The sequence below is a fragment of the Octopus sinensis genome, unplaced genomic scaffold, assembly GCF_006345805.1.
Source record: "Octopus sinensis unplaced genomic scaffold, ASM634580v1 Contig12680, whole genome shotgun sequence".
NCBI lineage: Eukaryota > Metazoa > Mollusca > Cephalopoda > Octopoda > Octopodidae > Octopus > Octopus sinensis.
Genome location: NW_021832712.1, coordinates 65,635 through 78,671, shown reverse-complemented (window position 1 = coordinate 78,671; position 13,037 = coordinate 65,635). Strand labels below are relative to the sequence as shown.

The window sequence follows — 13,037 nt, the reverse complement described above, 5'->3', positions numbered from 1 at the left end:
GTAGGATCTAATTGTTACTTCTTGGTAACTTGGGGTTCCATTCCATGTGAATTTTAATAATTTCAGGTATAAACAACATGCGGAGAGCAATAGGACTGAATGCCTGAAGGAAGAAATGAATATCAGCATATGGATAGCGTCGAGTTTACTAATCAAAGATGAAACTGACTAGTTAATAGCTTATTTTTAATGAAGTATGCCATGATTATATAAAGAAATGTGTATGAAAAAAAATAAAAAACATTTTTTTGAAAAAATTGTTAATAAGGGCCATAACCTTTAGATCGAAGGATGTAAATTGTCATAATTGAAATGAACCCCAAAATGAAGATTACAAAATACAATATTTTTTGCTTCCGGGATATTCTTAAGGAATATCTTTGCGCATCTGGAGAAACCTTAAATTAAAAAATCGACGTCTAAACCACGTATATGATCTGATTCGACTGTTCCAATTTTGGTGCTGACTGTATCTTAATATTTTCCTCATAACTTGGCGGATCCATATTATTATCACACGATCTACTTAACTAACAAATGTAGACAATTTTATTAATTAATATTTTTAATAAAAATAAAAAACAAATTAAAATTAAACATTTTAAAGTATATTTTAATTAAAAAATATTTAAAATTATATTTTTGGTAAAAATTACTCTTATTGATTGTTTTTAAACTCTGTTTTTCGGATACGACCCCCGCTATTCTAAGAATTTGTGGGATCATCCAATATTACTACATGATGAACGAGAAACTGTATTACTAATATATCAATTTTTTTATATCATTATTTGATAAACAAATAAATAAGTATTAGAATTTTTTTAGACTTAATAAATTAATCATAAATTTTTTCAGAGATAGAGCAAATTTCCATGATATACATTCATTTTCTCTCACACACACACATGCATGTTCCGAAAAGTCGCAGTCACTATTCACGAAAAATAGGAGATGGGGGACGAAAACTATTGATGTTCACGTGAACGGAATTCCAATACACAAAAGAAAACACAGAAGATATTGGATAACGTTTGATACTTTCCTCTGTTTTTCACCTCACGTAGAATAGATCGTATCAACCTGTATAAAGAAGATTAATTTGTAAAAGCCTTCCTTTAAATGTGGAGAACTTATCGCCAGGGGTAGAGACCTTTACAAGCAGTATTCGAGCCAACAATAGGCTATGCATGTGCTGCTTGGGGCTATAAGACTGGCGGCAACGAACCGGCTAAAAATCGAAAAAATTCAAGAAAGATTTATCAACCTATGAAGGACCATACCGATAGGGAAAATGTCCATAGAACACTGGAGTCTCTCGTAGAGGCAAATGGGGAGATCGTGAAAAATGGACCACAAACCATTCACCGTACATACAGAAAGTGTGTGGGTCACGGTCGGACCTCGTGAAAAGATGGCTCGACTGTTGAGAAGTGTCGGAATCACCTGAACGTGTTAGTTAATGGTTTAAAACGTGTGATTCTGTTTGGCATTAAAAAATAATAATAATTTTCTCTCACCAACGGTGTGGGTATTCAAGCTATCATGTCTATCAAAAATATATTGATATCGGTGACCTAAATGCCAAAAAAATTCAGCATGGCTCTCAAATCAATGCCAAGGAATACAAACCCTACAATAATGTCGTAACTGAAAAATCTAGTCATATTGAACAACCACACTTACACCACAAGGTGGATCTAAGGTCTAAACGACATTAATACAATCAACGGATTTTTCCCTCTGCCCCCCATCAATCGCCTTAGCATAAATTGGTGAGTGATTCATGATTTCCTATCAGGCCACAATCCAATTTTATTTAAATTACCTCTATCACCTCGGGACATTTTTCGAAGAACTAAATCAATTACAACCGGAAATGGTTCCCCCATCGTCAAGATATTGAAGTTGCCTTCAAAGGCTTCTCTGTCAGGACATAACTCACTGGAATCCGCTATCTAATTCTTCACATCAACACTATTAGCTGCTGATAAAAGATATGTGCTGAAAGGATTCCCACCAAATGCAAAAACCATGCTTCAACAAGGAAATAGTAGAAAAAAATTGGGCCCGATGGTCTTTGCATATACCATCTGAAAAAATCTGACTGATATTTTCAAAACATCGCTAAACTGTGGTTTAATACCTATGGTCTGGAAAAAATCTATTATCATTCAAATTTGAAGTCCAGAAGGACCCTTGCGGACCCCGCCTCGTCCAGTCAATCTCATGGTTATGGAACCTGTCTCTATCAAATCTCCAAAAACTCCTATGAATCAAAAACTCGGGCTCTGCATAATAACTGGTGTTCTAGCCCCACTTCATCGATCAACTTCATTGGGAATCTTATATCCTTCCGGTTGAAGACCACCTGGTGATGAGAGGACTCCAAATTTTTCACGAAATACAAATCTATCATTTCATGCCACAAAATCTCTATTCCAGAAAAAAAGACATATTATCACTACTCTGGCCGATCAATGCATCGTCTCTCAAAAATACTCTTAATTCACAATGGGCAAACTGTGAAAAAAACTAATTCATGATTACAATCTATCTGATTCTCTAACTATTCTCTCGTCATGTTCTAGATAAGTTTAGAATAAAATATACTCAAATCTTGTTTAAAAATATATTTACACAAATTACTAAACTAACAATTTATTAGGAAATTGTGTTATTTAATCATCAAGATTAAGAATCATTGCTGCTCCCCTTTTAATCCAATGGTCGGCTGCTTTATCTCCACTTTTAACGTCCATTACAAACACCCGCATTTCAGCACGATCGGACGTCATATAGACAGGACATTGGTATATTCCTGTAATTACTAGTCAAGAAACACGAATATAACCTTTTAAATTTTTCTTCTTTGCTTCCAAGTGCTTCAAATGTACAGAAGGCATATTATAAATTAGCTTCATTGGCTCTGGTTCCACCAGACTTGCGTTTTTAATGTCCCAACCTGCTCCTTGCAAGTGGATCCCCTTGATCAACACTCCTTCTGATGGAGATCCTGTTACATCATTGTCGCTAATCGTGAGGACGTTGAATTCAGAGATCAAATTGTCAAAAGGAACCTAATAATCAAGAAAATGATCTACATTGAGCGTATGGGCACTTGATTGCTGGACAGCGGTCAAAAAACTGATAGGGTGAATAAATGCCGAGATCAAAAATATTGTAGGGGTCCTTGAAGTGACTGTCCAAGTATTAAAGTGATGAACACGAGCATTAAGATCTCGAATCCAGGAAGCGAGCGGTTTTTTCGACGGATAAAGCTGTGATTATCAAATAAAAAACTTGGTTACCTTTCCCCACAATTTCGGGACCCTTCCATGATAGATTGACTGGAAAATCTCTTCCAATTCCGTTGACATTGACATGAGACCAAGAATGCCTTCTTCTACTTTATGTGCCGTTGTTCTAATAACATCCAGCAATTTATTATAGCCGATGACCTTAATAAAATTAACCAAGATCCTCACCTGCTGAACTAGCACAGAACCAATGACAAAGTTGTCGTTTTCACGGATTCTCAGAGCAGCCTCAATGTCAATATTATTTTGAATTTGTTTTTTGATAGAGTTGATATTTTCAAGGACTCTGCTCTCTCCCGTGTCGTCATGGTCTCCTGATTGTTTAGACTCTGTCAGTAGGAGAGTGGAAAATAAATGGTTTGCAGCAGTTATTTCTGACTGAATTTCGCTATTTAGATGTAGTCCAAACACTTCTGGGTGTTCGTTATTTGGTAGAGTGTTGATATATTCGTGATATGATTTAAGAGGTCCGTCTTTTGGTACGTAGTATGTCGGCAAAGAAGACAACTTATAGTTCGTTTGAGTCAGAATGTTGTCGTTGAAATACTCATTTATGTACGTATTTAGCAAGGTTCTGTCTGAATCGTCTGTGACGTGACCACCATAAGTTATTCCCGCGATCAAATGTCTAAGAGCTTCCCAAGGTGTAGTAGAATATTCTTCAAGGTGAACAATTAGTATTTCATTGGCAACCTTTCATAAGTATCAATCATATACCTCAAAGTCCGCATCATTAAATTGGTATGGCACATTCCAACCAATTTGTAGGAATTTTTTACGTTCCGTAATTACTGCGTGGAAGAAACAGAGCGAAAACAACAATATTCGGTATTTCTCTGGCTTGGAGCAACGGTTTATTTGTGACTCACGAACAAGATTATATAACCGCTTCAGGTTAGCTTTAAGACCCTTTAGTTGAGAGATTTAACAATAAAACTTTTGGAGACTCAGTAGTCATTTTAATCCCGTAGTGTAGAATTGAAATAGGGAAGCACGAATGAGATGCACTACTCAACCAAAGCCGGAATTTGGGATGTATTTCAGTGTTCTGTAATTCATTCACAATTTTGTCAAGTTCTGGCATCCAACTAAGTGATAAGTGGCAATTAGCCAGGAATATCCAGTGCCCCTTTAATTATATAATCTACCTAACTTCTCTAATGCCTTCTTTGATCATTCTGTTGGCAATGGATGACTGTCCTTGTCCTAGAGAAAGGGCGTGAAATTTTTTTGCCATATTGTATTTTATGGCGATCTGTAAGAGTGCCTGAGTCGGGTCCTAGTTTAGGGACTCATTCAAACACGACTAACAACTCCGGGAGACAGTATGAAGATTAAAGGAGTTTGTGGATGAGATTCGATGAACACATCTTGCATGTTAAGAGGAGGAGGCTCGACGTACTTCGATCCAAGATTATTCGTTACGAACGACGCCACACATATTGGGACGCGGTCGGGACGGATTGACCGTATAATCAGCATTTTCTGTAAGTCATTGCAGGCATTGTCCCACTCACCTGGATTTTTAAAATACCTTAGTACCAGGAAGTTGATGATTCTCTGGTTCCGAGCTCTGATACCAGAGATGCCAGTCTTTCCCATATTGTTCGAATGAGGACATAATTCCGTGGAAATTTGTAAGTTTGTCTAATTCCGTCGCGTGATCCCACGATGATTCCGGGAGCCAATGGGAACATGGATTATCCATTTGTTGTTCACGGTTTATAGACTGTAAAGGTGAATAAACTATTTTTACTTCGCCGCCTCGTAAGAAAAAGTTATATTCATCCATATTAATTTTCCCCGCTGCTTCCATTATTCTTACGCAGATCTGGAAGGAAAAAAGTAGTTTATGTCGCTCGAATAGTCCGCGGCACGTTGTTCTGAATATGGTACAGCGACAAACTTGTAAATAAGATAAGTGTGGTATTCGTTCAGATTCGAAATTCGCTCCTCAAGCTTTGAGGACCTGGAACTTTTCTCTATAGAATAGTTGAAAAGGTAAATATAGGATTCCAGCGAATATTGATACATGTGATCTACCCCGCCCAGTTGATTCAGAATAAAAAATAAAATTGAAGCTCTTTGGGCGCACGGTAGATAACCCTAAGTATAGAGCTGGAACTTTACCTCTCTGATTGCATCGATTTTTTCCTCGGTCTGTTGGGCTACGTTGAGTTGGTTAGTCACTTCTGATGCAATAGATTTTGAACTATTAAGGGTCTCCACAAGGTTTTCATCATCCAATAAAGACCCTTCAGTTTCATTTAGGAGCCTATTTTTATATTATTTGGGCAACATCAAAATTTTATCTTCAAGTTCTTGGAGTTTCTTTTTTCCATTGGCTATGTTTTGGACAATGGCGTTCTTTTGTTCTTCTAACTCAGGTCGTTCTTTTCTGACGACTATTGCGAGTAGTTGTGTCTCCAAACCTACAAGAAAATAAAAATCAACTACCCTGCTGTTTGACACCAAAGTTGACTAATGACATTTTTGAGAACAATTCTAGAGAATAACAAGGGTTCGAAAGTTTTGTGGTCACGTACATAAAGAAATTTGGACTGACTGTACATTTCTTTGTGATTTTTACTTTGATCACTCCACCTTAATTAAGTGACACACAACTTCCTAACCTTCTACTAGATACGTTTTTGACAATAGCGAGTTAAGAATTGGATCGATTGTGTTTTCCACGTTTTCCAAAAGTACGTGATGGCCATAAATAACAGAATTTTCAATTTTATTGATATAGTCCTTTGAATGAAAATCAACGACGACTAGATTCTAAAGATATATAATTTGATGATTCTGACATTTGATTCCTCCATTGTCTTGATCCAATTATTTGCTTGTGATTGCGGATCGATGATAATTGACCATCTAGTTCCTTTTGTTATGAGAATGGCATTTTCCACAGAGAAATCTCCACTCGGCAGGTTTTGCGAACTCCATTTTTTGACAAGACTCGGATTTGCCATAAAATCAATAAAACTAAATTTGTCCGAGCAGCAGATATTATTTTCTTTTAACTAAAAAATATTTTTATTGCTATTACTATTGGAATCCACTCGTCGAAAATCATCTTGTTTCTGTATTGAGACAAAAAAGGTCCCGCATATGTAAGGAAAGCCTTCGAAATGACGCAATCTCCTGGAAGATTTTTAATTTTTTCGTCCAGTTCCTTTTAGTTAGTGATTGCAAAATACACCTTGACTGTCACTTGCCACCGCTCTCTTTCATTTGCCAAGCCATTGACAAGTTTTTCCGCTCTACTAAGCATCGTTTCCAGTCGCTCAGCTTTTTGTTTCAGTTCCTCCTTTTGCTTCAGTTTATCGTCATATTGGAATTTTAGTTCAGCAATTTTGATTTCAACTTCATGGAGCTTGGCTTCGGCCTCGGCCAGTTCATTTTGTTTTTGTTCTAACTGTGATTGTGCAAGTTTTAATCGTTGTCTCTTTGGCTCAATGACTCGATAGACTTTTCCGTACACCTCCATTGCTATTACCTGAAGGAATATTGTTTCCATCACTATCTTACCCACATACACAATGACTTAGCTGCAAATGATACACGTCCAACAATTTCTGGCTGGAAATCCGCTTGCTGGACATATCCACCAATTTTTTTGAGTACTCGGTCACTAATGTTGTCCTTATCAAAGTTTTTTAGCTGTGTGATGAAATTTGAATCACCTAGGTGATATATAAAAAGTTAGCACTCAATTGTCTTTTAGCTTCTGCCCAAGAAGTTTCATTTCCTCGAAGAATCATCACAGCCTCTAGAACCTTCTCGACAAGTGGCGGAGGTTTACCATACGATCGGATCTCAGTTATATCTTTTTTGCTTAAAGAATCCAGAGCCTAATTATGATTTGTAAATAATGCCGACTTTTATAGCCTCTTCGAAAAGAGGCAACACTTCATTCAAATCTTTTTGTGCCAAATTCGCCATGTGCTGACATTTTTTCTCATCTTCCTGAATTTTTTCACTTTTTGTGGACACCAACTACGTTCAATCTAAATTTTGGAATAGAGAACCTTTTGTTGTTCGTCGGCTTCTCTCCTTTGGTGTACAATAACAAGCAAATAGTCGTCGCATTGCTTCTGGAATAAAGCAACATTTTCCTTGGCTTCTTCAAGTTCTTTTGACATTACGGACACTTTAGATCGTGTGTCGTCGATTTTATATAATCCATTCTTCAACTTGTTGGCTTCTCGACTCAAATCCGTCAACTTGTCATGAAATAGCCTTCGATGTATAAGTATAATATATTCGAACGAATTAAATCCTTTTATCAATTCCAGATAAATAGAGGGAGAGTATGCTATTCCTTTTTTGTCGCCTATCATCTCTTTAGCGTAGTGTTTGACTGTGCAGTGAATAGACGGAAACACGTTCACAATATTGCTTGAAAGTTTCGTCTTAAGTATTTTTTATATGTCTACATCTAAATAGTTTTCCATTTCTGAGCTTTCGATGTATCTATTTGCAATTTCTTTCAGTGCTTCGGTAGGCCAATCATTAAACCACTTGATGGTGCAGCAACTCACAATACTTGGATACATTCGAAGTCTTTGTCTATTTAAAAGTAGAACGAAAGAACATACCTGAACGTGTTATCTAAAGGGTTAAGACAGATGATGAGATGCAAGTTATTTCGTGCTCTTTCAACCAACAGCTTGTATGCATTTTGAATGCTATTTTCTCTTCCTAACGAAATTAGCGGTTCTTCCATAATATTTCTAATCTACAAAATCGCCTATTTATTAAAAACTTCTTCAAGCTCCTCTGATTTATAAAGAGTTGGAATATTTCCACTTTTTAGTAGATTGTTAATATCCTCTAAAAACAGTTCTTCAGCTATGTCTGTGTCAGAGATTATAAAGACTGTCGCCTTATCTTCAATTCCAACTAAATTTATCAGTTTTTTCAATTCTTAAAATCTGAAATCGAAAAAATACCTTCATGAAAATCTTTTCGATTTATCGTGACTTTTGAGTTAATTTCAAATATTTCAAAATTGAGAATATGAGACGAAAGTCTAGAAAGGCTCTTCCGACCTGATCCCCCTGCACCTATCAAAAGGCAGTGTCCATTGATTTCTCTTATAATTCTAGATATTGCGGAAACTATATTGTTATCATAAAAAATCACCATGTTCTAATGCATCTTCGAATAAAACTAAATCTTGTTTCAACACATTGGGTTTTGAGTTATATACGGACAAGTGTTCGTACAAGTTCTCCTTGAGACATTCCATGTCTCTAACATCTTCATATACTTTGTCCTTGTTCATAAAATCAACTTTGACATTTATAATTAGGTTCTTTACCAAAAATAGGGGATTTTCGATTGTTACAAACATTGTGAAAAGTCATGTCAAACAAGCTTCCCAATTTGTCAGACAATATTGAAATAAACTCGTCGTAGTCATCCGAGTCGACAAGGCGATCGCTAAAAACTCTATTAAATTACATTTTAATCCAAGACACCTGAAGCATTCGTGTATCCACAATCGAGTGATTGCGAGTTTACTATTGTGGGAATCCTTGTTTATCCGAAATACGCCTTGCAAAACCTTTTTGCTATTTAATGATAAATTTTACAAGTGATATGTCTCTCAAGTTAAACATGTAATGCATTTTGGACGGAGTTGGCAACAATTTTACAGAAATTGCAGAATACATCTCGATCGTTGCCTTTATGACTGTTTCTCCAATTGTCTTGACGTCTTCACTGAAAGATGATAGCTTATGACTGATGATTGGTTCGAATATTTTTTCTATCTGCGCTTCCTATTATTGTATAAAATTTATTAAATCATACATTTGGCTCAATTAAGTTAAGAATATTATAACGACTGAGAAGCCGAGGCGAAATTGTCGTAGTTTCTCCATTTGGAAGGCTCATAGCACTTAATGGAATAAGATTCTAAATTTATATTTATTTTGGAAATAATTAACTTTGATGTAGCACTCTGCCTGAGTTTTTTGATCATACCAAAATCCGTAATTAATCCAATGTCGAATTAGTTCCAAAGGAGGTTGTGAATCAGATCCATCTTTTTCAGGCATGTTGAAATCGTCAATGAACAGCAACATCTTTTTCATTCCAAATGGTGTGTATACTCCTTTAGTACGTTTCTCAACCTGACTTTCAATTATTTTTTGCAGTTCATAAGCCGTGGTCTACAATGGCATAAAAATAAAAATGCCTGAGCTCCTAAATTGATGCTGAAAAATGTGAAATCTAATGATTCTAATCCTTCACATACAGTTTTCATTATCGTAGTTTTCCCACATCCAGAGGACCCAGTAAGTATAACCGGTTTTGAATTATTTATCAATTCAGAAATTACATAGGAATAGCGGACTGAATCAATGGTTGGTACTACTATTTTATGAAATGGTATTCTAAGATGAAGTTTAAGAAATTGGTACGAATGATTATATTTCCACGAAGACCTCAGCTTTTCATTCCAGTGAACCCATGAATTTATTTTATGATTGAAGTAATATTCATATATTGTATCTTTTGTGGGAATGGAGGTGTCAATTTCTCTGATAAAGTTGTCAATTTTCTTTCGGCCGTCTTCGCCAACAGAAGCACATATACTCCAAATTAGACAAAATATGAATGTCATTTCAATTTGTTTTTTGTCAGATGCAATGGTTTCAATGTCATTCTGAAATTACAGATTAACAAATATCTTACTCCGTAGAGTGATGTGAGAAAAGAATCAAACAGCGTGCAAAATGATATTATCGAGTGGAAGTCACTTATATGGAATCCCCCGGTGCATGATTGTTTTTTGAGTTTCAAAAGCTTTGGAATAAATCTATTATGAAGAGAAATAAATTCTGCTTTAAATTCCTAATTTTATCAAATTTTATTTCTTTAAAAACAACCGCGTGATTTTTCTTTTCAAGCCACGAGTCAAGATATGGGCGCCATCCAAGCATTTCAGTATCATGGTAGACCATTCCACATCTCGAGACAGTCGATGGCGTTGCTACTTTTAATGAGTCGACTTCAAATATCAAAGAAACCTATGAGCTCAGTTTTTAAATGTTTTACATTTTCTGGCATCAAAATTCGTTCTCCGTTTATGAGTGTTAAGATTTTGTTGTCATCCATTAAAGAATTTAAGCTTTCTATCCATGAACTATCGACCGGCCCATCAAATATGATCCACTTTTCGTAATTTTTTTCATCTTTTAGTATGTAAATTTTAAAATTTTACTACAACCAGAACAAACGTTACGTATCACAGATGATAGAATACCATCTGTCCATTGATTCGAGTTTTGATCAAAATATCCAAACATTTCATCAAGAGTAAGTGATTTTGGGTTAATGACGTGTTTCTGACATTAAAAAATAATAGTACCAAAATTTTTGAATATGATTCATTTGTTTCTTTATTTAACGTATTTATGGTTTCTCGTAGTATTTTTAATGTCGTCGACTTGCCTGAGAGAGAAGCCCCAATGAGCATAGTGGCATGTCGTGATTTTTTGGTTTCATGAAGTTGGACGACTTTGCTAACGTTGTACTTTGTCACTTGCAGATTATGCTTGACGAGCTCTTTTCTAACTAAATTTTCAAACTGGTAGTAAAATTGTAAAAATAAAAACCGTTTCATAACTGACATGTGGAATCTCGATTGAAGGAAATAGATCGCGGAGAATCATGTTGAAAATTGGCAGGTCATCGGACACAAGTTTTGCAGAATTCATATTTTTCAACGACAGTAGTATTACCTAATGATTTTTCAAAGTTGCCTACTTCTTCTTCACTTAAATTTGGGTATTGTATCCGCTGTTGTCCTGCATATTTGAGGACAGTAACAATTGATCGTAGACCAAAATCGTAATGCTCTTTGTTAGACAGTTGCTGAACTGCATTCTGATATAGTGAATAGACCTTCTTGGCCAATATCTTTGCGTTATCAATTCCAGGCAAACCTTATTATTGTTGAAGCCTTCTAAAAATAATATGGTTTCTGAAATAAGCAAAAAGTCAGGAACAATCATTGCAATCGGCCTAAACATGGACTTGAGGTTATCTGGAAGTGTCACTCTGTTCGAGTACTCTAACGTTTATTACAATTTCAGTACATACTACCTGGATTCATTGTTACGAACACAGCACAAGAACCTTGGAGAGGTATTTCTCGACCTTCAAAAACAAAGCGCTTGACTTGGATCCTTAGGGCAGAAAAAATAGAAAGTATTTGTTGAGCTACCACAGAAAGTACTTCAATATTAATTCTGTTAAATTCATCAAAACATCCCCAGGCTCCGGTCTAAGCATTAAAATCCTTTTAATATACTTGGGCAAGACCGGAAAACATTTTTCCCATCGACTTGTAATCCAGTCCTTCAGAACAATTTACTACAATAACATAATAGCCCATTGCTCCGCCAAAGTCTTTAATTGTTTCCGTTTTTCCTGTCCCTGCGGGCCCCTTCGGGAGTCCCCCCAAACGGAAATGCAGAGCAGTAGTGAAGGTTAAATAACATCTAGTTCATGATAATTAATTAAATGCCTATCGGTTACTGGAGTAATGACAAGTTTTTTGTTATTTCCTAAATATTCATATCCATACATAAATTGAGCATTTGTCTGTCTAATCGCACAATCGTCAATTTCCTGAAAATAGTGAAAAGTTTCCCAAATACCCTATCCCAGTAAAATCTCAGTTGACTCATCCATTCAAAGCAGGTCGAGTCCATTATATTTTTTCGGATTAATTGTTCGATAATGTCTCTTGAATGCATTTCAATTGTAATGATTGCCGTGAGTTTAAGCCTCAGGAGTTTACTCACATTTGATCGAAGTAAATCGGAATATTGATTCAAAATTAGTTGCTAATTTACGTAAAAAAGATCAGCATACCTGCTTTTTCTTCAATGATTTTAAAGGCTTTCGTTCGCCAGTGTCCCTTGATTTGATAAGTGCTCTGGTGACATCGGAGGTCCATTGAATTTGACTTGCAGTTATGCAAATCTATGAATATAGACAAGCTATTTGCACTTGTCCCGGCCATTCCTTTATCCATTTTTCTCGTTTTCCTTGATATTTCTTGAGAGCACTTCGACAATTTTTGAGTAACTCTTTTAAAGTGAATCTCATCTCACGTTCCAGGTCGTTCAGCCAAAGCTTTGAGTAATTTTAATAAAATAACTTACCTCGACAAATCCTTCAAGCATAACAGAGTGACTGAAGTCGACCGTTTCTCCGTCGCACGACGTCATTGCGGTGGCCTCTGTTTTTTGTTTTACAGCGACCTATGGTTAAAATAATATAAATAACTTTTTGTATTTTTAACGAATTTATGTTATAAAATATTTTATTCAAGTGATTTTGAATACTACAAGGGTTCACACTCTGTCCAAGTATTTCCAGAAGATTTTCATTTGAGATAAAATAAAAGCGAGGAAAGATTTGTTTTTTCGTTTCCAAATACATCTCGAGAGATTTTTGAACTGTTTCGAGCATTTTGATCATGTCATTCAAGGATTGTAACATTCCTACTTCTAATGAAATAACAACAACCTGGCTTGTGTGAAGCCCTCAAACAATTTTTATCTTTGTTTACACAAGTCATTATTTTCTTCCATCGACTATTGACATCTTCAAAAGTGTTTGTTTCATTAGGGAGTTGTTTTCTAATATCCTCACCTAAAAAGATATTCTAACGATTCATAAAAA

At 35.7% G+C, this 13,037-nt stretch overlaps 2 protein-coding genes and 2 long non-coding RNA genes across 4 annotated transcripts; all 4 read right to left on the bottom strand.

The window, feature by feature from the left end:
- Window positions 1-2,682: 2,682 nt before the first annotated feature.
- Window positions 2,683-3,442, bottom strand: LOC118761366. Its single transcript, XR_004997319.1, has 3 exons — window positions 3,312-3,442; window positions 2,855-3,281; window positions 2,683-2,821 (listed from the first exon to the last, which is right to left on the bottom strand). It is a non-coding gene; the product is annotated as an uncharacterized LOC118761366 (long non-coding RNA).
- Window positions 3,443-4,221: 779 nt separating this feature from the next.
- On the bottom strand, window positions 4,222-4,922 carry LOC115229456 (dynein heavy chain 2, axonemal-like). The gene is given in 2 exon segments (XM_029799804.1): window positions 4,222-4,599; window positions 4,632-4,922. Coding segments are annotated over 2 exon segments (669 nt in total).
- A 2,285-nt stretch (window positions 4,923-7,207) lies between these two features.
- On the bottom strand, window positions 7,208-7,874 carry LOC115229457. Its single transcript, XR_003883332.2, has 3 exons — window positions 7,599-7,874; window positions 7,358-7,568; window positions 7,208-7,325 (listed from the first exon to the last, which is right to left on the bottom strand). It is a non-coding gene; the product is annotated as an uncharacterized LOC115229457 (long non-coding RNA).
- Window positions 7,875-8,825: 951 nt separating this feature from the next.
- Window positions 8,826-9,603, bottom strand: LOC115229453 (dynein heavy chain 2, axonemal-like). The gene is made up of 4 exons (XM_029799802.1): window positions 9,595-9,603; window positions 9,284-9,508; window positions 9,147-9,251; window positions 8,826-9,115 (listed from the first exon to the last, which is right to left on the bottom strand). The coding sequence occupies exons 1-4, from the start codon at window positions 9,601-9,603 to the stop codon at window positions 8,906-8,908; spliced, it is 549 nt and encodes a 182-aa protein (XP_029655662.1). The 3' UTR covers window positions 8,826-8,905.
- Between the last annotated feature and the right edge of the window lie 3,434 nt (window positions 9,604-13,037).

Bases quoted from the DNA above. Each gene is read 5' to 3' on its own strand.
- LOC115229453 (XM_029799802.1), bottom strand. The intron at 9,252-9,283 runs GTTAATTATTTC...ATATAAATTTAG, and splicing joins AGGCAGAGTGCTACATCAAA to AATCTTATTCCATTAAGTGC. The intron at 9,116-9,146 runs GTATGATTTAAT...ATACAATAATAG, and splicing joins TTAACTTAATTGAGCCAAAT to GAAGCGCAGATAGAAAAAAT.